The sequence below is a fragment of the Bos taurus genome, chromosome 7 (genome assembly GCF_002263795.3).
Source record: "Bos taurus isolate L1 Dominette 01449 registration number 42190680 breed Hereford chromosome 7, ARS-UCD2.0, whole genome shotgun sequence".
Taxonomy (NCBI): domain Eukaryota; kingdom Metazoa; phylum Chordata; class Mammalia; order Artiodactyla; family Bovidae; genus Bos; species Bos taurus.
This window is the reverse complement of record NC_037334.1, coordinates 9,309,211-9,332,940: the sequence shown is the minus strand read 5'-3', so window position 1 is coordinate 9,332,940 and position 23,730 is coordinate 9,309,211. Positions and strand designations below refer to the sequence as shown.

At 40.4% G+C, this 23,730-nt stretch overlaps 1 protein-coding gene across 1 annotated transcript in view; it reads left to right on the top strand.

Moving 5' to 3' along the window:
• The first annotated feature begins 357 nt into the window (after window positions 1–357).
• Window positions 358–23,730, top strand: part of LOC107131239 (adhesion G protein-coupled receptor E2-like) — a 66,021-nt gene continuing 42,648 nt past the window's right edge. The window contains exons 1-12 of the mRNA XM_015471937.3: window positions 358–459; window positions 3,545–3,598; window positions 4,131–4,250; window positions 7,311–7,457; window positions 8,870–8,923; window positions 9,212–9,346; window positions 11,732–11,778; window positions 11,875–11,952; window positions 12,333–12,510; window positions 18,089–18,196; window positions 18,381–18,601; window positions 18,787–18,966. Coding sequence (XP_015327423.3) covers window positions 393–459; window positions 3,545–3,598; window positions 4,131–4,250; window positions 7,311–7,457; window positions 8,870–8,923; window positions 9,212–9,346; window positions 11,732–11,778; window positions 11,875–11,952; window positions 12,333–12,510; window positions 18,089–18,196; window positions 18,381–18,601; window positions 18,787–18,966 — 1,389 coding nt within the window. The 5' untranslated portion in view covers window positions 358–392. The remainder of the gene's footprint in view (window positions 460–3,544; window positions 3,599–4,130; window positions 4,251–7,310; window positions 7,458–8,869; window positions 8,924–9,211; window positions 9,347–11,731; window positions 11,779–11,874; window positions 11,953–12,332; window positions 12,511–18,088; window positions 18,197–18,380; window positions 18,602–18,786; window positions 18,967–23,730) is intronic.

The following is a 23,730-nucleotide window of genomic DNA, read 5'->3' as shown; positions in this document are numbered from 1 at the left end:
GTACAAACACTATGTGAAAGTCACTCAGTCGTGTCCCACTCTTTATGACCCCATGGACTATGCAGTTCATGGAATTCTCCAGGCTGGAATACTGGAGTAGGTAGCCTTTCCCTTCTCCAGTGGATTTTCCCGACCCAGGAATCGAATCGGGGTCTCCTACATTGCAGGCAGATTCTTTATCAGTTGAGCCACAAGGGAAGCCCAAATACTAATTCAGTATAAATACCATGCACATAGTTTAAAAACAGAACTGCAGTTTCTAAGAAGCTAATCATAGGGCAGATTAAAAGGGAAGAAAGAATCCAGATCAGCATTTTTCTCAGTCAACTTATTCAAAGTGCAAGTAACACTTAAAACAAGAAGTCTTTTCAACACGCACAGACCAAGATCAGATGTCTTCCGTGGCTGAACTTGCTGGTCTCTACATCATGAAAAACGGCTATCTAAGGTTGCTTCCAGGTGTGTAGAATGATAACACGGGGTATAGACAAATAGAGCTGTTTGGGGACTCTATCCGTCTGCAAATATTCTCTTCTTTCTTTCATCCTTGATATTTAACTTGCTTTCCTACTATCTCTATAAGGGATAGACAAGTAGAAATTTTAAGGATATTAGCACACTGATAGTAAGTTTCAAAGGAGAAAACTGGTCAAACTTACTTCTGGGCAAATTGGAGACTTAAAGACATCTCGTTTTGCCACCTGTATTAGTCCAGGTTTTCCTGAGAAAGAGAATTCACTGGAATGTTTAGAGAGAAGGAAAGAGAAAGGGGTTTATTGAAGGAACTGGTTCATGGGACTGCGGAGGTTGGAAAGTTCAAAATCAACAGGACAGGGAGCCAGGCTGGAAACCTTGGGAAGACCTAATGCTGCTTCTCAAGTCCAAATGCAATCTGGAAGAATTCTCTCTTCCTCAGTGAGGTCAGTCTTTTTACTATAAGGTTTTCAACTGTTTGAAAAAGGATCACCTATATAATGGAGAGTAATCTGCTTTACTCAAAGTCTATGGATTTAAATGTGTGTGTGCATGCATGTTTAATCCCAAAGTCATCTCAGATTCTTTGGGACCCGATGGACTGTAATCCACCAGGCTTCTCTGTACATAGGATCTCCCAGACAAAAACACTGGAGCAAGTTGCTAATTTCTTCTCCAGGTGATCTTCCCAGCCCAGAGGCTGAACCCGCATCTCCTGCTAGGCAGGCAGATTCTTTACCACTGAGTGACCTGGGAAGCCCTGCCTTAAATGTTAATCTCATTTTTAAAAAGCAAAACAAAACTCTGCAGCAGCATCTAGACTAGTGTTTGACAAAATATCTGGGTACTATGGCTGAGACAAGCATGGTAAACTTTTTTTTTTTTTCAGAAGAGTATAAAACCAACCTATGTGAAAATTCTAATGGCATAAGAAAAACACCATTACTTAATCTATAGGCTTTATGTGGGATGGAATGATTTGAGGGAAACCACTCCAGTATTCTTGCCTGGAAAATCCCATGGACAAAGGAGCCTAGTGGGCTGCAGCCTATGGGGAGGCAAAGAATTGGACACAACTGAGTGACCAACACTTTCAATAGTAAATTGGTGAAAAAACAGTATCAGAAAGGTCAGCTTAATTCTGATGAATCTTTATTTTCTTCACTGTTTAGAATAATACCTGTTACCTAGTAAGTCAAATGTTCCTTATATGTTGTCCTCATTGCTTGTAAATTGTTTTCTGTTTTTTATGAGAATGGCCATATTTCTTATCTTCTTTGTGAAACATGACTTTCTTAATTCTGGGCACATTTGGGGAAAATTCTGTGCAGACTCACAGATCGTAAAAAATTTTAATAGGGTTCACTGGCTCCCATGGATAAGATAACAGACTCTAATACGTGCTCCACATATTGCCTATAAGAGTAAATTTTATCTTTGCATCCATAGTTATTTTCTTTATTCATTTTTTTTTAAACTTTCATTTTGTATTGGAGTGTAGCCAATTAGGGGCTTTCCAGGTAGCACAGAAGGTAAAGAACCCGCCTACCAATGCAGGAGACATAATGAGATGTGGGTTTGATCCCTGGGTCAAGAAGATCCCCTGGAGAAGAGAATGGCAGTCCACTCCAGTATCTTTGTCTGGAGAATTTCATGGACAAAGGAGCCTGGTGGGCTGCAGTCCATGGGATTGCAAAGAGTAAGACACGTCTGAGTGATTAACACACACACACACACATATGTCCAATTAATAATGTTGTGATAGTTTCAGGTGAACAGTGAAGGGACTCGACCATTACATGTACATGTATCCATTCTCCCCCGAAATTCCTCCCATCCTGGTTGCCACATAACATTGAGCAGAGTTCCCTGTGCTATGCAGTAGGTCCTTGTTAGTTATCCATTTCAAATGTAGCAGTGTGTACATGTCCATCCCCAACTCCCTAAATATCCCTTCCTCCATTCTTCCCACCCCCCACCCCCCCCGGCAACCATAAGTTCATTATCTATGTCTATGAGACTCTTTCTGTTTTGTAAGTTAATTTGTATTATTTCTGTTTAGATTCCACATATAAGGGTTATTTTCATAACAGAAAACTTGATCAGTAACTCATTTTCTCAGACCAAACTGGGAGATCAAGAAAAAAGGCTGTGCTCTTGATACACTATAGCAGGACCAGGAGTTCACTTGGAAGTTTAGAAGTCATTGGACTTCCCTGGTGGCTCAGATGGTAAAGAATCTGCTGAAATGCAGGAGTCCCAGATTTGATCCCTGGATGGGGAAGATGCCCTGGAGAAAGGAATGGCTACCTACTCTAGTATTCTTGCCTGGAGAATTCCATGGACAGAGGAGTCACCTTGTGGGCTACAGTTCTTGGGCTCACAAAGAGTCAGACATGACTGAGCCACTAACTCTTTCAGTTTCATAGAAGTTATTGGTGCTATATGTGGAGAGGCCATTTAACAAGGTTATATTGACTCTACCTTAGTTCTTCTACCTTAGAAGTTGCCTTAGTTCTTACTTCTCACATGCTCTAAACTCCCTGTCTCCTGATCCAGGGCTCCATGCCCTGCTGATATAATTGTGAGCTAGGGCTCCAACTCAGGGCTGTTTCATTTCTACTACCCATACCCATCTGTGTCATGTATGTTAAACATGAAGAGAGATCCTGAAAGAGAAACCTTCAGAGCAGATTTCTGCCACTGTCAGAGAACAAATAACCTAGGTACAACAATCTAAAGAACTTTCTCCTCCACAATTTAACACTTCCACTGGAAGAGGTTGGAATTTCAAAGATGTGTTGCTAACATCAGCTGTAGGTCTATATATTGCCTGTCCTTTACCTGTAGCACCTGTTTTTTCCGCGAGGACTGTGTCCGTTGCTGACTGACTCCTCAGGGAGACCCAAGACTCAGGTGAAAGACTGAGTTCTCGAGAATATGACATGCCACTGGAAAGCTAAGGGATACAGGGCCCAGAAACACATCCCCAGGTGGCAATGGCTATGGGGACAGGAGATGAAATTGAGTGTGACTCTACTCTGTCATCTTTCTGTTTTTCTGCCCCCAGGATTCTTGATTCTTCTGTTTTTGCCGTTGGAATCCATATCCTTGAACAAGAAACGTAAGTTTGTTCAGCCAGCCCCATTAGTGACATAAGCTGTGGAGCATATGCTGGGGTTTGTGTCCTCTTACCAACAAAGGAATAAGAAAGTAGGCTTATGCTGAATGTAAGGTCCAGACACAGTTTTATGAATGTAAGAGAAGCTATTCCTCCACACTCCAACATGCTCAGAAATTTTTGTCTCTTCCTATTCCAAGAAAGGGCTTCCCAGCTGACTCAGTGGTAAAGAATGTGCCTGCCAATGCAAGAGACACAGGTTTAATTCCTAGATCATGAAGATCCCCTGGAGGAGGAAAATGGCAACTCACTCCAGCATTCTTGCTTGGAGAATCCCCTGGAGTCTGGTGGGCTAAAGTCCATGGGGTCACAAATAGTCAGACATGACTTAGTAACTAAACAAAAATAACTTCCAATGGAAGCCGTCCCATCCATTCCTTCCCTTCCTCTATTATTAGATCACCAGCCTGAAGCAGGCTTTGTTCATTCCTTGACAATTCCTTGACCTCCATCCCCACTGCTTCTTCCCTCACAGCCTGTGCTTGGTGGTGCCCTCCAAACCCTCCATGTGTCAACACTGATGCCTGCCGCTGCATTCCAGGATTCAGTTCTGCATCTGAGGACAGCTTCACCAGCCCCTTGAAGAGTTGCCATGGTACAGAGCCTTGGGGTGGTGGAAATGCTCAGGCAGATTTGGGGAGAGGCTGTGGTACATCTACAGCATTCAGCTCTGAGGGCAGCACAGAAGCACTTTGTTGAGAATAAGAAAGGAGACATTTTAAGAAAGCATGAAGGAAGTGAGCAGTCCCATAGGGGCTGCAAATTTGATACCAACAATGGAAAAAAGTCCTTTCCTCCACATCATCACTAACACTTGTTCTGTCTTGTCTTTTTGATAATAGTTATTCTAACAAGTGTGAGGTGATATCTGGTTTTTATTTCCATTTCATTGATTGGTGATGTTGAACACCTTTCCATGTACCTGTTGGCCATTTGGTAGTCTTCTTTGGAAAAACATCTATTCAGTCATCTACCCATTTTTTACTCAATCACTTTATTTGGTTCTTTTTTTTTTTTTTTTGCTATTGAGTCATATGAGTTCTTTATATATTTTGGATATTAACCCCTTATGTATGTATGATTTGTAAATTATTATCCAATATTGTAGATTTTCTTTTCATTTTTTGGATAGATTCATTTGCTGTACAGTCTTCCCTGATAGCTCAGTTGGTAAAGAATCTGCCTGCAATGCAAAAGACCCCGGTTCAATTCCTGAGTCGGAAAGATCCTCTGGAGAAGGGATAGGCTACCCACTCCAAAATTCTTGGGCTTCCCTTGTGACTCAGCTGGTAAAGAATCTGCATGCAATGTGGGAGACCTGGGTTCGATCCTTGGGTCGGGAAGATCCCCTGGAGAAGGTAACAGCTACCCACTCAAGTATTCTGGCCTGGAGAATTCGATGGGTTGTAGAGTCCATGAGGTGGGACACGACTGAGTGATTTCACTTCATTTTGCTGTACAGAGCTATGTAGTTTGATGGAGTCCCACCTCTCTAGTTTGCTTTTGTTGCTTTGCTTTTGCTGTCAAATCCAAAAAAAAAGTTATTACCATGACCAATGTCAAGGAGCTTATACAGTATGGTTTTTTCTATGAATTTTATGATTTCAAGGTAGCCTGATTTTTGTAATTAGCAAATTCAGCCTCAAAGAGATTGAGTGATGTCCAAAGTTCTATAACTAATAAGGTAGTATAAACAGACTATGTCTAAAGCCAAGGAGTTTTTATTCTTCAAAAAAATAGAACAACAAAAGGAAATTATTAAACATAAAGTTAAGATGAAAACTTTTGTTATGGACATTTTACTGCAATTTTTTTTAATGAGGGAAAAGAAAATTATATGATTTTTCATCAAGAAATATTCTTCATCTGCTCAAAATAATCTGAGTTATTGGTAATAAAATAAATTATTCCTAGCATATTTGAAACAATGAGTGAAAAAAAAAAGAAAAAATCTACAATATTCTAGAATACTAGAATTCTGGGTGATTCCCCCCCCCCCTTTTTTTTTTTAACTTTTTCCCTGTTTTATTTTTTTTTTTTTAAGTTTTTTTTTTCTTTTTTTGGTCTTTGAAATCTGGTGTGTATTTTATTTTTTTTTAATTTTATTTTATTTTTAAACTTTACATAATTGTATTAGTTTTGCCAAATATCAAAATGAATCCACCACAGGTAAGTATCGATGTATTATTTAAAATTTGGGAGAAAGTAAATTTTATCAAAGAAAGGAAAAGATGTTGCAATTACTGCACAGCCCTTACTTGACCCTGGAAGTATCCAAAAGATTCCTTTGTGAACTTGCATGTGTGTGTCTCAGGGAGATATGCAGACTCTTGAACATGGAGAGGAAATCTGGCTGATGCTTTAACTGGATTCCAGCTCCTTCCTTGGACTACACTTGTCAGGTTGAGGAGTCTCCCATCCTCATGTCTTCTCCTTCCAGCACTCATTCCCATATGCCCCCACTCACTCCTCCCTATCCCTCAGCCTTTAATATGGGTCTCCATCTGAGAGGAGGAAATCTCAGAGATCAGATGGGGGCCAAACAACAATTCCTCTGGTGTGCATCCCTCCCCCTTCCATTCATATCCTTATGTTAATACTACCCACAACCTGGATCTGGGGCCTTAGAAGGGAATGTCAAAATTCTGGATAAGAAACTCTGACCTGGGAAAGACCAGTTGTCTACCCTGACTGATCATGACCGTGTGAGTCCTTCCAGGCTTTAAACGTCTTTGGCCCCCTGACTGGAAGGAGATCATATATGTACAAGAGCCAAACATTCTATTTCTGAATTTTTACTAAGTTGCTGTTGTTTTAGCATTGGTGTCCAGCACTTGCTCTATGGTTCCCTGACCTATTCCAAGGGGACCTGGCTCATGGGCACCTTTCCTCCTAAGTTTAGGAACAGGGAGAGGTAAAATGCCAGACAACACCTGCAGTGACTCAGCTGTGAGCTGCTTCCTCTTTCCTATGCATAACAGGCTCTGATAAAATGTGATTTCTACAGAAGTGGAGAGAGCAAGTCTCCCCTAGAGACATCCTGGGGAATCTCAAGAAGTCTTAACATGAGAGCTGGGGGAGTGCTTGATGAAGATTGTAGGGTGTACTAGGACTGCTATGACTAAAGTGGAGGTTGAGGGCATCAATGTGTAAGAGTCTGATCACCTACCCCTAACCTCAGCTGTAAATGATGGATATCACTCTGGACAATTCCCCAGCCATGACTGCCTCCATTTCCTCAGCATCTTGGGAAGCCTTCAGTGTCACTGTCACTCACAGTTAGGAATGACTTGAGCTCAAATGCATGTCCCTGATGATGCAAACAGCAACCAAGAATATGGTCCAGAACCAAGTAATTTTTTCTGTCTACCCCAAAAGGCCTGCAGCGGGGAGGCAGACCTCCTTCCAGTCCCCATATGACACAGCAGAGTGTTTGAATCAAGGTACATGCAGATAGTCAGAGAGCAGGGATGAGCAGAACAGTAAGCCAGCTTTCTGGAGCAACTGATGCTAGTTCAGCCTAACCCTACAAGAGCTAATGAGGAGCTGAGTTAGTTCAGTCTTGTGTCAAGATCAGGACGGAGGTGAGTGCCATGTGAATTCACAATGGAATTCATACCTTTGAGAGGTGACATTTTGTCCTGTTGTGTTCCAGATATCAACAAGTGTGGACCATCATGGAAAGTGTCCTGTGGAATATATGTAGACTGCCAGAACTTTAACAACACACAGCGTCAATGCAAAGGAAACAGAACTCTTTCTCAAAAAGAATTTGAGAATGAGTGTACTACAAAAACCTTTGGTAAGAAGGAACCCATTTCTTTCATTTCCTCATTCATTAAGTTTGGCCACTTACTCTAGGCCACAGAGGTCTGTTCTCAGCACCTACTGGTATCCCCTCTCTCTCCAAACCACAAGGGTCAGAACCCCACATAGAGTGACATTTCTTCAATACTGGATGCCCCCTTGACATTTGGCATCTTATTTTCTCAAATAAACAGAACAGTGGTATTCAAGACATTTCAGGAGTTGATGTCCAGTGCAATGAGTCCCAGGAAATTATCTGTATTCTTCATCATTAATTGCCAAGATGAGACCTTTCTCACCTGGATCCCATACAGATTTGAGCAAGCTAGGGGTCCTTTCAGACTCTTCTGGAATGATGGACCTGAGAACTCTGTCTAGAAATGTTGGAAGGGGGATATTCAAGGGTGGTCCCATCTTCCCCAGCCAGCCCTGTCCCTGGGTAACCTTACCCAGTTCCTTGGCCACTCAGCCTTTGTCTATTTCACTATGCAAGTATCCACCATGCCCCTGACCAATAATTTCTATTAACAAGCCTATGGGAAACTCAAATGACTGGGACCGGGAGGATGTTATGTCAGAATGGGTAGATGACATGAACCACACCACATATACTCAAAGTGGCTCCCATTTGGCATAGATGGAAAGAGAGAGTGTCACTGGGCTTCATTGTCCTGGCCCAACTCTCTACTTAGGAGGTCAACAAAGGCCCTACATTGACTCAGACCACTTGAGCCTTGCACAGAAGGAGCCCACAAGTTTGCATCCCTAGCTGGATGCCCAGGACAAAGAAGACAGAAACACCAGCCACTCCTCATCCATCAGCACCTGCTTCCTTCTTCAGCCACCCAGCCCTCCCACAAAGCTGGCCTCACTCAGATGATGAGTCTTACCATTTCATTTCAGTTTGGAAAACGCCTTCCAAGGGTACAGGAAGTGGATCCTCACAACACCAAGTCTGCATGGATGGAAGTAGACCTCCATTGTATCCCCAGTCTGGTCCCCAGTGTCCAGGAGCCTCTGGCCTGTTCTGGCATCATCTTTACACGCCTCACCCCTTCCTGAAAGCTTATTGATGGTCCTGGCTCAGGGATGGGTCTTGGACCAGCTTCATGGAGTTAGAGTCTGAGCTAGCATGGATGGGAGAGCACTATTCTTTCTACAAATGTGTAGCACATGAGGTTCCACAGGGGCTGTCTATCAGTGACTGATCCCTCAAGAGACCTGAGAAATGGAGGGGAAGTGTTGATTCCTTGATTCCAAGTAAAGTACAGGAGCCTCAGTAATGTTGCTCAGAGTGATGGGCTATAGAGCCAGAGCCATCCAGTAAGAAGGCAAAGGCCACGGGTACAGTGGTTGCAATTAGAGCTCAACTCTCTCCTCTTTGTCATCTCTGTCTTTCTGCCACAGAACTGAATCTACTACTGCTGAAGACAATGAACACTGCAGTCCAGAACCTTAAAAGTGAGTCTCTGCACCCAGCTCCATTGGTGACATAAGCTTGAGAGTGTATGCCATGGTCTGGGTCCTCTCACCAATAAAATTGGGAAAGGAGGTTTATTCTGCAAGAGTATCCTCTAAGGATACTAACAGCTGTTACTCTTCCCCATTACGTCCAGAGTTTTCTGAGGCTTTTCACTTCTAGTGGCAGCCATTCAACACTTTCCTCCCCTCCTCTACTATCGGGCCTCTAGCATGAAGCTGACTTCCTCAGTTTCTTGGGTCTTCTGACCATGATCTTCATCCACACAGCCTCTATCATAACTCGTTGTGCTCGGTGGTGCCCTCCAAACTCCAAATGTGTTGATGCCAACACCTGTCGCTGCATTCCAGGATTCACATCTTCAACTGGGGAAGTCATCACCAGCCGCTCAGAGACTTGTGATGGTACAGAGGCTTGGGGGTGGCATTAACTTGTGGGTGGCATATGCTTGGGGGTGGTATATAGAGATTGTGGGAGGACACAATGGGACCTCCAGAGCCCTCAGCCATTGGAGCAGCTCAAAAGTATTTTAACAAGCATAACATAAAAGTGACAGCACAGGAAAGTATGAGGGGAGTTGGTAATCTTGTTTTCATGATCAGTTGGAAGAGGGCTGAGAGCCGACACAGCAGAGCTGGGCTATGACACAGGCTCTTTGACAGTTAGGAAGTTGTTTTCCTCTCTGTGCATTATTTGCTAGTCTGTAAACCAAAGGTAGTCATTGTACCTACCCCATATGGATGAACTTAGATTTAATATTTACCTTAGTTAAGAAAAGCTAAAGTTTCAGTTCAGTTCAATTCAGTTGCTCAGTCATGTCCAACTCTTTGTGAACCCATGAACCACAGCACGCCAGGCCTCCTTGTCCATCACCAACTGCCAGAGTCCACCCAAACCTATGTCCATTGAGTCAGTAATGCCACCCAACATCTCATCCTCTGCTGTCCCCTTCTCCTCCTGCCCTCAATCTTTCCCAGCATCAGGATCTTTTCCAATGAGTCAGCTCTTCCCATCAGGTGGCCAAAGTATCAGAGTTTCAGCTTCAACATCAGTCCTTCCAATGAACACCCAGGACTGATTTCCTTTAGGATGGACTGGTTGGATCTCCTTGCAGTCCAAGGGACTCTCAAGAGTCTTCTCCAAAACCACAGTTCAAAAGCATCAATTCTTCGGTGCTCAGCTTTCTTTATAGTCCAACTTTCACATCCATACATGACCACTGGAAAAACCATAGTCTTGACTAGATGGACCTTAGTGCAGAGAAAATTGTCAACACATGAGAGCTATTATCATCATTCATAGTGTTACACTATTATTATTATTATGGCAAAAAGAAAGGGGGGGGGAATAAATGGACCGACAGAAGGAAAGAAACTCCCAGGAGGAAGCTCAGGCTTTCTCACTATCTCAAGCTCACCAGAAACTCCTCCCCACTGACCATTGTGGTTTCCCACATCAATCCTCACAGCAGACCCAGGATGCTAGCACACTTAGATTTTTTTCCCCACCTTCTCCCACTTTGCCTAACTGTCATATTTTATTCTAGGAGTTTTACATTTTCAAGACAGAATCTTTTTTTCAATAATCATATTTGGGCCCAAAGAGCTTAAGTTATATATCCAAAGTCACACATTTAGTAGGGTCATAGAACCAAGATCCAGATCTAAAATTTAAAGACTTCATTTTCAACAATATAGAATCATAAGGGAAATTGTATTGCTTAAAAAGTTAATAAGATGGTACATTTTATGTTTTATGAATTTTACCACAATACTAAAAAGTAGGGGAGAATTATACAGTTTTTACAAGAAATAATCCTTGTCTACTGATAATAGTTTTTGATGGACATTTATTGCTACTAAAGAAAAATATTCTGAATATATGCAATATGATGAGAAAAAAATTTTGAAGAAATTTCCAGGGATCTGTGTAATGGACATAAGAGTGATTTTCTTTCTTTCTTCTTTTTTTATGTTTTAAATTATCTTTGTTTTCCAAGTATCCATGTGTTACTTAATATTTTTTATAAAAGTAGATTTTATCAGATTTTGTTATCAAAAAAGGTATTTGACTGATGTTCAGTCTTTCTGTCACTCTAGAGGTATTCCCAGAGTTTCTTTGATGCATTTGTATGTGTGTCTCATGGAGATTTGTAAACTCCTGAACATGGAGAAGAGATATGGCTGCTAGTCCCAGCTCATTCCTAGGAGCACACTTGTCAGGTTGAGGAATTCCAGATCCTCATATCCTCCCCTCCTCACACCCCATTTCCACTATCCTGCACTCAATTCCATCTCATCTCATCAACATTTAAGACAGGTCTCCAGTGACTGCCACTATCTAAGAAGACAGGAAGAAGTCTCAATGCCCAGTTAGAGGTTGAATTTGAATCCCTCAGTTGTGCATCCCTCCTATATCTTGTTCTGTCTTACTGAAGACCCTCCACCTGGGTCTGGGGCCTTAGAAGGGAAACCCTTAGGTCCAGAGATGAGGACTCTGATCTGGGGGGACCAGACAGCTGCCCTGACTCATCATGATGTTATGAGTCCTGTGAAGCCATAAAGTCTTTGGTTCCCTAATCAGAATATACAGGATCGAGCATTCTGTTCCTTCTTTTTGATTCATTCTTACGTTCATGGTTCTTCTTAAACTGTTATTCTGAGGAACCAAATATTCAGGGATTAATGTCTGGGATGGTACCTGGCCTGACCTGACCACAGATCCCACTCACAACATACACACACACAAATGCTCTCACCCCTAATGATCTACCGTACTGTTCCCTGCAGAGATCTCCATCCACACCTGGACCGCACCCTCAAGTATCAACAGCTCGGTGAGTGGCCCAGCAGACAACACACAACAGGAAATCCCTCCATATAGCCCACCTATTTCCCCCAAGTTCTAACCTCCTCATATTCTTCCCCCCCAGATGCTCTCCTGCTTCTTCAACAGAGTCCAGAATCTTAGTGAAAATGTGGAGTCAGTCCCTGTCCAGGACACTATCCAGGTAAGGGTAGGACCCAGGGAGGCAGGTGGAGGCTTCCCACAGGTCCTGTGGGAAAATCTGGTCCAGGAGGAGATATTTCAACATAATGGTGCACTGCTCCGAGGCCCTGCCATGTGTAGTCACTCCCACATGCACCTTTTAAAAACCTTTAATCTTGCAGCCCCTGAATATTAGGTTTGCATCATCCTTGGCATTCATGTACAAGATTGACCTCTGAATGGCTGGATTCCAGATGCAAAGACCACCCAAAGAATCCTACCTGGCACTGCCTTTATCCCTCAAACAGTTTCCAATCTCTGTTTTCTGTGAGTGAGTGGGTAATGGCTTCATACAACCTCTCAGGTGTGTGATCTACTGGCTCTGTGTCCTTATCTCCACAGAACCTCATACAGGGGGTGGATGAAATGCTGGAGGCCCCCCGGGACCTAGAAACCTTGCCCAACTCAGAACAGCACCTTGTGGCCTCTAACCTGCTCATTGGCCTGGAAACTGTCTTGAGAGGACTGAGCAAGTCCCTGAACAATGAATCACTGCACTTCAGTTCACCTTCAGGCACAGGTAATTACCTGGAACAGCCTCCAGGCTCCTGCTCTGCTCATTCCTGGTTCATTCCTTTCCCAACCTCACTAGAGCCCAGTGACCAGGGTTGTATTTCAAGTTGACCTCATAAACAAAAATAAATTTTTAAAAATAAATAAATTATTGTGCTAAGCAAAACAATAAGACAGAGGAAGACAAATACCCTGGTTTCTCTAATGGTTCAGATGGTAGAGTCAGCCTGCAATGCAGGAGACCTGAGCTTGATTGCTGAGTCAGGAAGTTCCCTTGGAGAAGGGAACGGCAACCCACTCCAGTACTATTTTCTGGAGAATCCCATGGGCAGAGGAGCCTTGCAGTCTACAGTCTGTGGGTTGCAGAGTCAGACACAACTGAGCCACTAACACTTTCAAAAAACTATACAAACACCAAGGTCATCAACATAGAGAACAGATTGGTGATTGCCAGAGACAAGGATAGCAGTACAGGAAATGGTGTAAAGAAGTCAAAAGGTACAAGCTTCCAGTTAAAAATAAGTTACTGGAATGTACAACATGGTAACTATAGTTAATAGTACTGTACTGTGTATTTTAAATTGCTATGAAAGTACATCTTAAAAGGACTTACCACAGAAAAATTTGGAACTCTGTATGATGACAGATTTTAGCTAGTTTTTGTGGTGATTGTTTTGCAATATATTCAAGTATGGAGTCACTATACCTGTCAATTATACCTCAGTAAGAAAAACATAAATGAATAAAATTATATACAATATACACTTTCATTGTAAATAAATTATAAGCATAAAAATAATGATAATGAAAAGTTTAAGACAAAATAGAAATGGTTACAAAAGGGAAAATTTTTAATTTGGAATAACATAACTTTCTCATGTTATTTGTCATGTAGGTATAATCTGTTTCAATTGAGTATTTGTTTTGTTTAGCACAATTATTTATGTATTTTTTTAAAATTTATTTTTATTTATAGTAGTTTCAGGAGTGCAGCATAGTAATTTGGTATTTTTACAGAATACACTTGATTACAAGTTCTTACAGGACAATGGCTATATTCCTTATCCTAAACAATATATCCCTGTTGCTTATCTATTTTAAACATAGCTGCTGCTGCTGATGCTAAGTTGCTTCAGCCGTGTCCGACTCTGTGGGACCCCATAGATGGAAGCCCACCAGGCTCCCCCATCCCTGGGATTCTCCAGGCAAGAACACTGGAGTGGGTTGCCATAGCAGTTTGCACTTATTAATCCCATAACCCTAGCTTGCCCTTACACCCTACCATCTCCCTTTTGATAACCACTAGTTTCTTTTCAATATCAATGAATCTGTTTCTGTTTTGCATATATTGGTTTATATTATTTTTATATTTCACATAGAAATGATATACAGTATTTGTCTTTATCTGGCTTATTTCACTAAGCATAATACTCTCTAGGTCCATCTACAATGTTGCAAATGGCAGAATTTCATTCTTTGCTGTGGTAGATTAATATTCTATTCTACATAATCATCACATCTTTTTATCCCATTCCTCCACTGATGGACACTAAAGTTCACAATTTTAATCAAAGTGTAAAATCTAGTAGCATTTAGTACATTATAAGGTTGTAATCGGAGAAAGCAATGGCACCCCACTCCAGTACTCTTGCCTGGAGAGTCCCATGGATGGAGGAGCCTGTTGGCCTGCAGTCCATGGGGTCACTAAGAGTCGGACACAACCGAGCAACTTCACTTTCACTTTTCACTTTCATGCATTGGAGAAGGAAATTGCAACCCACTCCAGTGTTCTTGCCTGGAGAATCCCAGGGACGGGGGAGCCTGGTGTGCTCCGTCTATGGGGTCGCACAGTCAGACACGACTGAAGCAACTTAGCAGCAGCAGCAAGGTTGTAATCATAACCTCTATTTATAAAATAACTTCAACTCTCCCAAAGTAAAAACTGTAGCCACTAAGCAAGCACTCCTCAATCCTCTGTTCCCCTGGTACCTGCCAACCACTGATTTGTTTTCTTTCTCTATGAATTTGCCATGCTGGAAATTTTGTATAAATAGAATTAAAGATATATGACCTGAATGTTTAGCTTCTTTCACCTAGCATAATGTTTCCAAGTTTCATCCATGTTGTAGCATGTATCAGTATTTCATTCTTTTATGGCTGAATAATAATGTATTGTACATGGATGTACCTCCTTTTGTTTATCCATTCATCCATTGATGGACTTTGGCTGACTGCCACCTTTTGACTGTTGTGACCAAAGCTACTATGAATGTGGTGTTTCTTTTCTGTGCACCTCACAGCATATGGGAAGTAGGATCTTAATTCCCTGACCAGAGACCAAAACTGTGTCTCTTGCATTGTAAGCATGGAGTCCTGGAAGCACTGTACCACCAGGGAAGTCCCTGTAGCATAAGTTTTGATTTGAATAACTGTTGAACAAAGTTCTTTGGGGCACATAATAGGGTGTAAAACTGTTTGGTGATGTGGTAGTTCTATTTTCAGCTTTTTGAGGAACCACCAAACGAGTTTTCCACAGTGGCTTTTTCTTCATTTTACATTATCAACAGCAATGTATGAGGGTTCCAATTTCCTCATCCTCAGCAACACGTTACTTCCATTTTGCTTTCTTTTTCTTGTAGCCATTCTAGTGTGTGTCAGGTGATATCTCATCATGGTTCTATCTGCATTTCCCTAGTGACTAAGATGTTGAACCTCTTTTCATGTCATTGTTGAATTTGTCTATATTTTATTGGAGAAACACCTACTCGGGTATTTTTCTTTCTTTTCAATTTCAATTTTTTACATTTGGTTGTTAAGCTATAAGAGATCTTCATAGATCTTAATTTAGATCCTATCAGATATGTCTTTGCAAATATATTCTCCCATTCTGTAGATTACCTTTTCACTTTTTTGTGGTCTTTTCACTTTAATGAATAGATATTTCCATTTTGATGAAGTCCATATAATCTATTGGCACTTTTGTTGCTCCTGCATAATTACTCCATATCTAATAGTCCATTTCCAAATCCAAGGTCAGGAAGAGTTACTCATGTGTTTTTGTCCTACTTGTTTTAGTTTTAACTTTTAAATGTAGATCTTTGAGCCATTTTGACCCCAAGGGGTCTTTGACCCATTTCTTTATTAAAATTTATTATATGAAGTAGGTCACTGAATTCCTTCATTGCTTGTGGAAAGCTGGATGTCTCATTGTGTTGTTTTTTTTTTTTAGTATTATTTATTTTATTTTTTTGTCTTATTTTTTTTCTAATTTTATTTTATTTTTTTTTTTTAATTTTTTAAATTTTATTTTATTTTTAAACTTTACATAATTGTATTAGTTTTGACAAATATCAAAATGAATCCACCACAGGTACAGAGCAGTAAAACAGAACTGAGGATCCAGGAATAAATCCATGCATCTATGGTCAGTTGATTTTCACAAAGGGGTGTCAAGACCATCAATGGGCAAAGGAGAGGGTGGGAAGATTTGGGAGAATGGCATTGAAACATGTAAAATATCATGTAAGAAACGAGTTGCCAGTCCAGGTTCGATGCAGGATACTGGATGCTTGGGGCTAGTGCACTGGGACGACCCAGAGGGATGGTATGGGGAGGGAGGAGGGAGGAGGGTTCAGGATGGGTAACACATGTATACCTGTGGCAGATTCATTTTGATATTTGGCAAATAATAAATGATAAAATTAGATTTTATTTTATTTTTAAACTTTACATAATTGTATTAGTTTTGCCAAATATCAAAATGAATCCGCCACAGGTATACATGTGTTACCCATCCTGAACCCTCCTCCCTCCTCCCTCCCCATACCATCCCTCTGGGTCGTCCCAGTGCACTAGCCCCAAGCATCCAGTATCCTGCATCGAACCTGGACTGGCAACTCGTTTCTTACATGATATTTTACATGTTTCAATGCCATTCTCCCAAATCTTCCCACCCTCTCCTTTGCCCATTGATGGTCTTGACACCCCTTTGTGAAAATCAACTGACCATAGATGCATGGATTTATTCCTGGATCCTCAGTTCTGTTTTACTGCTCTGTATTCATATAGCAATTTCCCACCATTTTGAATACTGTAGGTTGGCAGTAAGTTTTGAAATCAGAAATTGTAATGCCTCCAAATTTGTTTTTCACCTTTAAGATTGCTTTGTTTATCCAGGTCACTTGCAGTCCATTATGGATTTTAGGATGAACTTTCCATTTCTGCTGAAAATTAATTTAATGATGTCAGAATTTTGATACAGATTGCATTGAGTCGATAAATCATTTTGGGGACTGTTGAGATCTTAATATGATGGTTCTGATCCATGATCACAGGATGTCTTATGATTTATTTAGAGTTTCTAATTACTTTCAACAGTCCTTTGTAGTGTTCAATATACAAGTCTTGAGTTTCCTTGGATAAAATTTTTCCTTATATTTTGTTGACTATTTGTGTATCTATGTTCAAATTGACATTGGTTTATTGGGATTGCTGTAATGCATTATCTTGTTTTGTTCTTGGGATAATGATGGTCTCATAGAACTATTTAGGTAGAGTTATTTCTCTTCTATTCTATAGAAAAGTTTACAAAGGATTAGTATTAACTTTTTCCAGAATGCCTGAGAGCATTCACTATAGAAGCCATCTGTTCTGGTCTTTTCATTTTGTAAAGTTTTGGATACTGATTCAATCTACTTATCTGTTACTGGATTGCTCTGATTTTCCATTTTCTTAAATCAACTTTTTGTATTTTGTGTCTATAGGAATTTCTCCATTTTATTTAGGTTGCATTTCATGTTGTTGAATAATTGCTCATATGTTCTCTTACAATCCTTTGTAAATTTAAATGATATATGTATATACCACTATTATTGTACCAAATGATATTGCTTAAAACAATAATATCATTATTTATAATATACATTATTATAAATATTATTTATATATTATTGATAAAATGATACATAATCATTTATATATGTCATATGATTTAGATATTTTGACATCATATTTAGATATCATGTAAATCAATGATAAAAATATATCATTTCCTGAGCTACCACAGAAGCCCATATAATATATATTATGTAATATATAAACTGTCTACATATTTATATAATATATTAAGGGGCTTCCCTGGTAGCTCAGCTGGTAAAGAATCTTCCTGCAATACAGGAGACCCTGATTTGATTCCTGCATCAGGAAGATCCCTTGGAGAAGGGATAGGCTACCAAGACTAATATTATTGAGCTTCCCTAGTGGATCAACAGTAAAGGTTCCAATATTAATCCAAAGTTTACAATGCAGGATACCTGGGCTTGATCCCTGGGTTAGGAAGGTCTCCTAGAGGAGGGCATGATATCCCACTCCAGTATTCTGCCTGGAGAATCCCCATGGACAGAGGAGCTTGGCAGGCTACCACCCATGGGGTTGCAAAGTTTTGGACACGATTGACCAAATAAGGGCAGCACACAGCACATAATATATTAAAATACTTATTTTTATGTATGCAAATAATGGTAGTATGTGTACCATCATAGCCACAATTACTAATCTAACTCCCTTCTATAACCCTCACAACTCAGAAATGTCACTGAAGGCACTGGATAAAGAAGATAAGAATGTCACCTTGATTCAGAATAACATAAAGATGATACTGATCTGGGATGCAATGCATGAATCTAATGACTCAGGTAATGGTTGTGGCAGGGTACAGATCCCTAGGAATTCAAAATGGAACATGATACTCAAAGAAGCAATAAACAGAAATGTATACTTTAAAGGAAACTATAGGTAATGGTGGGGCCACAGGGAAATAGTTAATTAAAGGAGGAGTCATGGATACCCCAAGATATCAACCTTGCCTTTGTCCTGCAGGTCCCATTGTGGTGGGCCTTGTCTCCATACCTGGGATTGAAAAGTTGCTGAATAAAGTCCCCCTGATTGTGGACGCTGAGGAAAAGGCAGTTCCACATGAGACACGTGGGGAATTGCTGCAGGAAATTCCCCCTATCCTGCTGTCAGATGTCATATCTGTTTTTATCAGCAACAGTAACACACAGAACCTCAGTTCTCCAGTCAAATTTGTCTTCAAACATGTGAGTCCTGAGGGGATGAAGCTATGGGTGTGGGAGAGACCTGAGTCCTGGGCACAGCCTTTGTGCTTCAGGGATGTCCATCACGGGTGCATCATATCCCAAGGAAAGTCCATCATGAGCTAGATTTGGGTCAGCATTTCTGAGCAATAGAACCACCAGCTCAAACCTACTTCCTGTTTCTACAGTCAAGGACCCCTGAAACAAAGGGGAAGGTGCACTGTGTCTTCTGGGAGCAGGGCCAGAATAGAAGTGGTCATTGGGCAACCAGAGGCTGCAGGACAATGGACAACAGAGACGACAGCACCACCTGCCAGTGCACCCACTTCAGCAGCTTTGCTGTCCTCATGGCCTACTACGATGTGCAGGTGACACCCCTCAGAGGGGCTGCATTCAATATCTTGATGTGGAACAAATTCTAACACATGTAAAACCTGAAAAAAATACCGTCTCCCAGTTATCGCACATCAGTAATCTGGCACGGTATAGCAGGGATGTCTGCTCAAGTTCTTCCAAGGCTGAAATCATTCTGTCAGCCTGGACTGCATTCTGATCTGAGGTTTGCAGTCCTCCTCTAGCCCTCTAATTTTGGGCACAATTCAGTTCCTTGTGATGGTAGGACTGAGGTCTCCTTGACTTCCTATCTGACAACAGGTGTCCATGTTTAGCTCTTAGGGGCTGTGGGGATTTTCTCCCTGGGACTTGGAAATGATGAACCTGAAAGAATAACAAGTCTCTTGCAAGGACTGACAAATTTATTTCTGCAGTCGAGCCTTTTTATAGAAGCAGGAACAAAGACCTTAGAGTATATGGCCAGCAGAGCGCATACGGGGTTAAGACATAATCAGTAAAATATATTTCAAGGACAGCACATTCTAAATGACCCAGGTGTTTATCCCATGATCCATTTTCTCAAGCAACATCTTTAATATTATTAAATCTTGGCACTGAGCATAGCTAAAAGCAGGAGATGTTTTTCAGCTATCGCAAAGCCTGAGTACTTCTGGCCCTCTGCCATTTTCCCAAAGACCTTCTCCTTCAAGGCTATTTAGCACTTCACTTCCCAACATATTTTCCTTTTGTTTTTAGTTTAAGCATGGCAGCTGCTAGTTGGACTCCGTTGTGAGAGGCATGGAGTCTTGAGTAGAGACATCTGTATCCTATAATCAATGACAGAAAAAGTAAGGTGATTAATATATATATATATATATATATAAATGTTGCTTCCTGAAAACCAAGTTCTAGGGTCTAGGGATGACAGGGTTTTAGTTAAAGTATCATAAAATTGAGTGCTGTACAATTCCTTAGGTACCTCAACTTGAAAATTAGCAATTTGTTGTTTCAACAGATTGATGTCTAAACTTGAGTTGTCTGTGAGATCCTGGAAATGTGCTTTAACTTTATCCCAAGGATACTCAGTGCTATTATAAGGCATGTTAGTCAGACAAAAAGACGTAAAATTCTAGTGACAACGTATATGTGTTTGGAAAGTCAGTTGCTGCATTTGATCTCCTAAGTGGATTATCATAGTTTGTAACTCATTAATTCGTGTTTGTAGTTGCTGATCTATTTGGGGCTTGTCGAGTCCAAAGATCATGAGAGTCTTTGTGCCATGCAGTGATAAAATCATGATTTTGTATAGAATTGTGTAATGCCATACCAGACAGGGTTCCTACTGTAACAATGGATATTAGACTAAGAATGCCAGCAATAATCCACCCTATTATGCGCTTTGACCTTTTCAGATCATTTCTGAGCAGAACTGAAAGGAATATAGAGTCAGTCCATGGCTCTGTTAAATTGACAGGAAGCCATAGTCTGAACCTCTGCTTGACCAAAGTGACATTGGCATTGTGGTAAGAAATAGTATGGTTTAAACATGTATACAAAGCATAAGCTGTACAGTTAACAATTTTAGCAGAAAGATCTATATCAAAGTTACCTACAATAAACATGTATGGGAGGTGCACATAGGATTGGATACAACCTGTATTATTATACATAAAGGTATAGTTTTGGGGTTTTAAAGCCTTCACAGTCCCATGTATATTGGCAAAGTGTTCCAGTGCAGCAGGAATCTTCCAAATATGCCATTGTTCAGGTCCTATAAGAGGGACTATAATTCTGGGCTGAGGTGGAGACAACCCTCCATTATACTAGTTTAACAATACATCCTTATCAGTCCAAAAGCCAATATTGGTCTTATGGAATCCCCATGTGTTGACTCTATGATACCAGGAACAGCTATGATTTTTTTCTTGCTCCTCAGAGCAATTCATAAATAATCCATGGGGCCCCCAGTCCACGAATTTGAATATGGATTGATTTTGTTGTTTGATAGAAACCTTCCTGAACTGTCCTCAACAGTCAGACCAATATAGTGGTTGAATTGATCATTTCTTTCTCCAAGATACAGCATCACATATTAGTTCTGCAGGCTGGAAAAGTGAGTTAGTATAGTTAGCTATTTGTCCAGGATAATGTCTTTCAGAACCATTTAAGAGGAAGGATGCAGTTGCAAACATTCCTATACTATAGGTGGAAACATTGTGTACAGAGTAAGCACACCATTGTGGGAATATAGTCACGCACAAAAAATGAGCTCCGAAGCATATAGGTAGTGTTTTGAATCCAATTGAAACATTTATCTTTTTTCCTTCATCTTCTTTGTGAATTGGCCTCTGTGCTGACCATGGGGCAGAGAAGTGCAGACTATCATTGGTGAATACCATAGGGGCCTTGTCAACCCAATCCATTATGGATAACAAAGGTGGATTAGGTATATATGCCCAATAAACATATTCCACATTTACCCTAGAGGAACAGGAAAGAACAGCTAACATTACCAGAAATAGCTTCTCTGGAGTCATAGGAGTTCTAGTGTTCTTCAGTGTTTGCTCAGCCTGATGAGTCATGTTTTTCATTTGAGCCCATGTAGGGTAAGGATTCAGACGATGGTGTTTCCTCATTGGCTCTTCCAAGGTCATTGATGAGACCCTTCGCTTCAGCTTTGTCATTTGCCAAGGGAGTCCGGTCTTGGGGTCCTTCTCGGTAATGGACGTGGTGAAGGGGAACCCAGATTTCCTCTCCATCTGCAATGACAAGACCATAACCTTTGCCTAGGAGTTGTAAGATTCCTGGCAGCCATTGATTAAATTGCTTATACCATATTGATGTATTTATTGATTTCTAATTTGTTGTTTTTGTCTTCTGCAAAATGTCTATCTACACAAGTGTTAGAATCATTTTCTGTTGAGTTTAAAAAATTTAGGGAATAAAGAGTTAAAGATAATAATAATTGAGGGTTCATAGGATAAGAAGTGTATCTCCTCTTCCAAATTCCCCCTTTCTGTTTTAATAAATGAGTTTCTAGGGTGTGGTGGGCTCTTTAAATAATGGCTTGACTCTGGGGATTATAGAGTATTCCTGTAATGTGTGTGGTGTTCCATTCCGATAAAAATGAATGAAATGAGTGTGAGATAAATGCAGGTCCATTGTCTGTTTTCAGGACTGAAGGAATCCCCATAACTGGGAAGGTGAGTAAGAGTGCGGAAATGGCGTGTTTGCTGGATTCTGAAGAGATAGGTATTGCCCAGATAAAGCTGGAAAATGTATCTACTGAGACAAAAAGCAAAGAAAACTTTCTTAGGGAGCAGTGAGTGAAGTCAGATCGCCAAAGGGAATTAGGTTATTGCCCCTGGGAGTTAACTCTTGAAATCATAGTTCGTAAGTGCAGAGGAGCACAGACGTCATAGGTTTTAATAATATGCCTTGCTTCAGTGAGGGGAATATGATATTTAGAGTGCAATCTGTTAGCATTGGTATGAAGATTAGCATGTTCGTCACTGGCAGATGTAAAGACAGGAGCTATGAGCCTGTCGATGGCATCATTTCTTGCAACCAGAGGGCCAGGTAAACCTGAATGAGCATATATATGTGCAATGAAGAAAGGTTCTGTACGTGAGCGAATTAAGGCTTGAGTCTGTGAAAAGAGTATGCAATTCTTCATCTTGATTGTATAAAAAGGTGGTAACAAAGTCGGGAAAAAGGGAAGCAAGGTATTTGGAATCAGTATATACATTGAAGGATAATGGTTGAAGAGACAAAAGAACATGTAAAACATACAATTCAATTCTTTGTACTGAAGAATAGGTAGTGGGTAATTTCTCTTTGATATTAGGGCCGACAATCCCTGCTATGCCTTTCTTGTTACTATCAATGAAATAGGTGGGTGCATTGGAAATTGGCTAGGATGCAATGATATTAGTTATAATGAATTTAGTACATTGTAGAAAGTCCCATAATTTTCTTTTTGGCAAATGAGATGAGATAACATTTTGAAAATCATTTAATGCTATTTTCATGGTCAGGTTATACTGTAAGGCAATTTGCAATTCTTTTTTGTCAAGGGGATGTGTATTGTATATGGATCAAATCCAGTCAAAGTTTGTACATGGCTTCTCCCTGACATGAGAAATTGCCCTATTTTCTCAATATATGATACGATTTTTTTAGACTGTTTAGTGTGTAAATATACCCATTCTATTGGGCTGTGTTGAGCTATAATTGCAGTGGGCAAATGTTCAGTGGGGAATATATATAAAGAAACCGGTTGATCATGATCTAGCCGAGTTGAGAAAGATTGTTGAATGTGTTCTTCCATTAAGGCTAGCTCTTTTCTGGCCTCTTTTGTTAGCTGCCTAGGGCTATTAGGGCTAAGGGATCCCTCTAAAATTTTAAATAGATTTTGTAAGGCATAGGTGAGGATGCCAACAAATGGCTGTAGCCAATTAATATCTCCTAGCAACTTTTGAAAATCATTCAGTGTGTGTAAAGACTGTACAGAAATTTTAGTTTTTTTGAGGTTTGATTTTAGATTCTTCCATAACATGTCCTAAATAATTAAAGGGTGCTTTCAATTGAATTTTATCTGGTGCAACAAGCAGGCCATGATTTTGAAGAGTAGTAGTAACTTCATTATATAACTGTTGTAAACAGAGTTCAGATTCCATGAAGAGGAGTATATTATCCACATAATGAATTATGAAAGCAGTAGGATATTTATCTCTAATGGGTTGTAATAAAACGGATATGAGATATTGGCAAATGGTAGGAGAGTTCATCATTCCCTG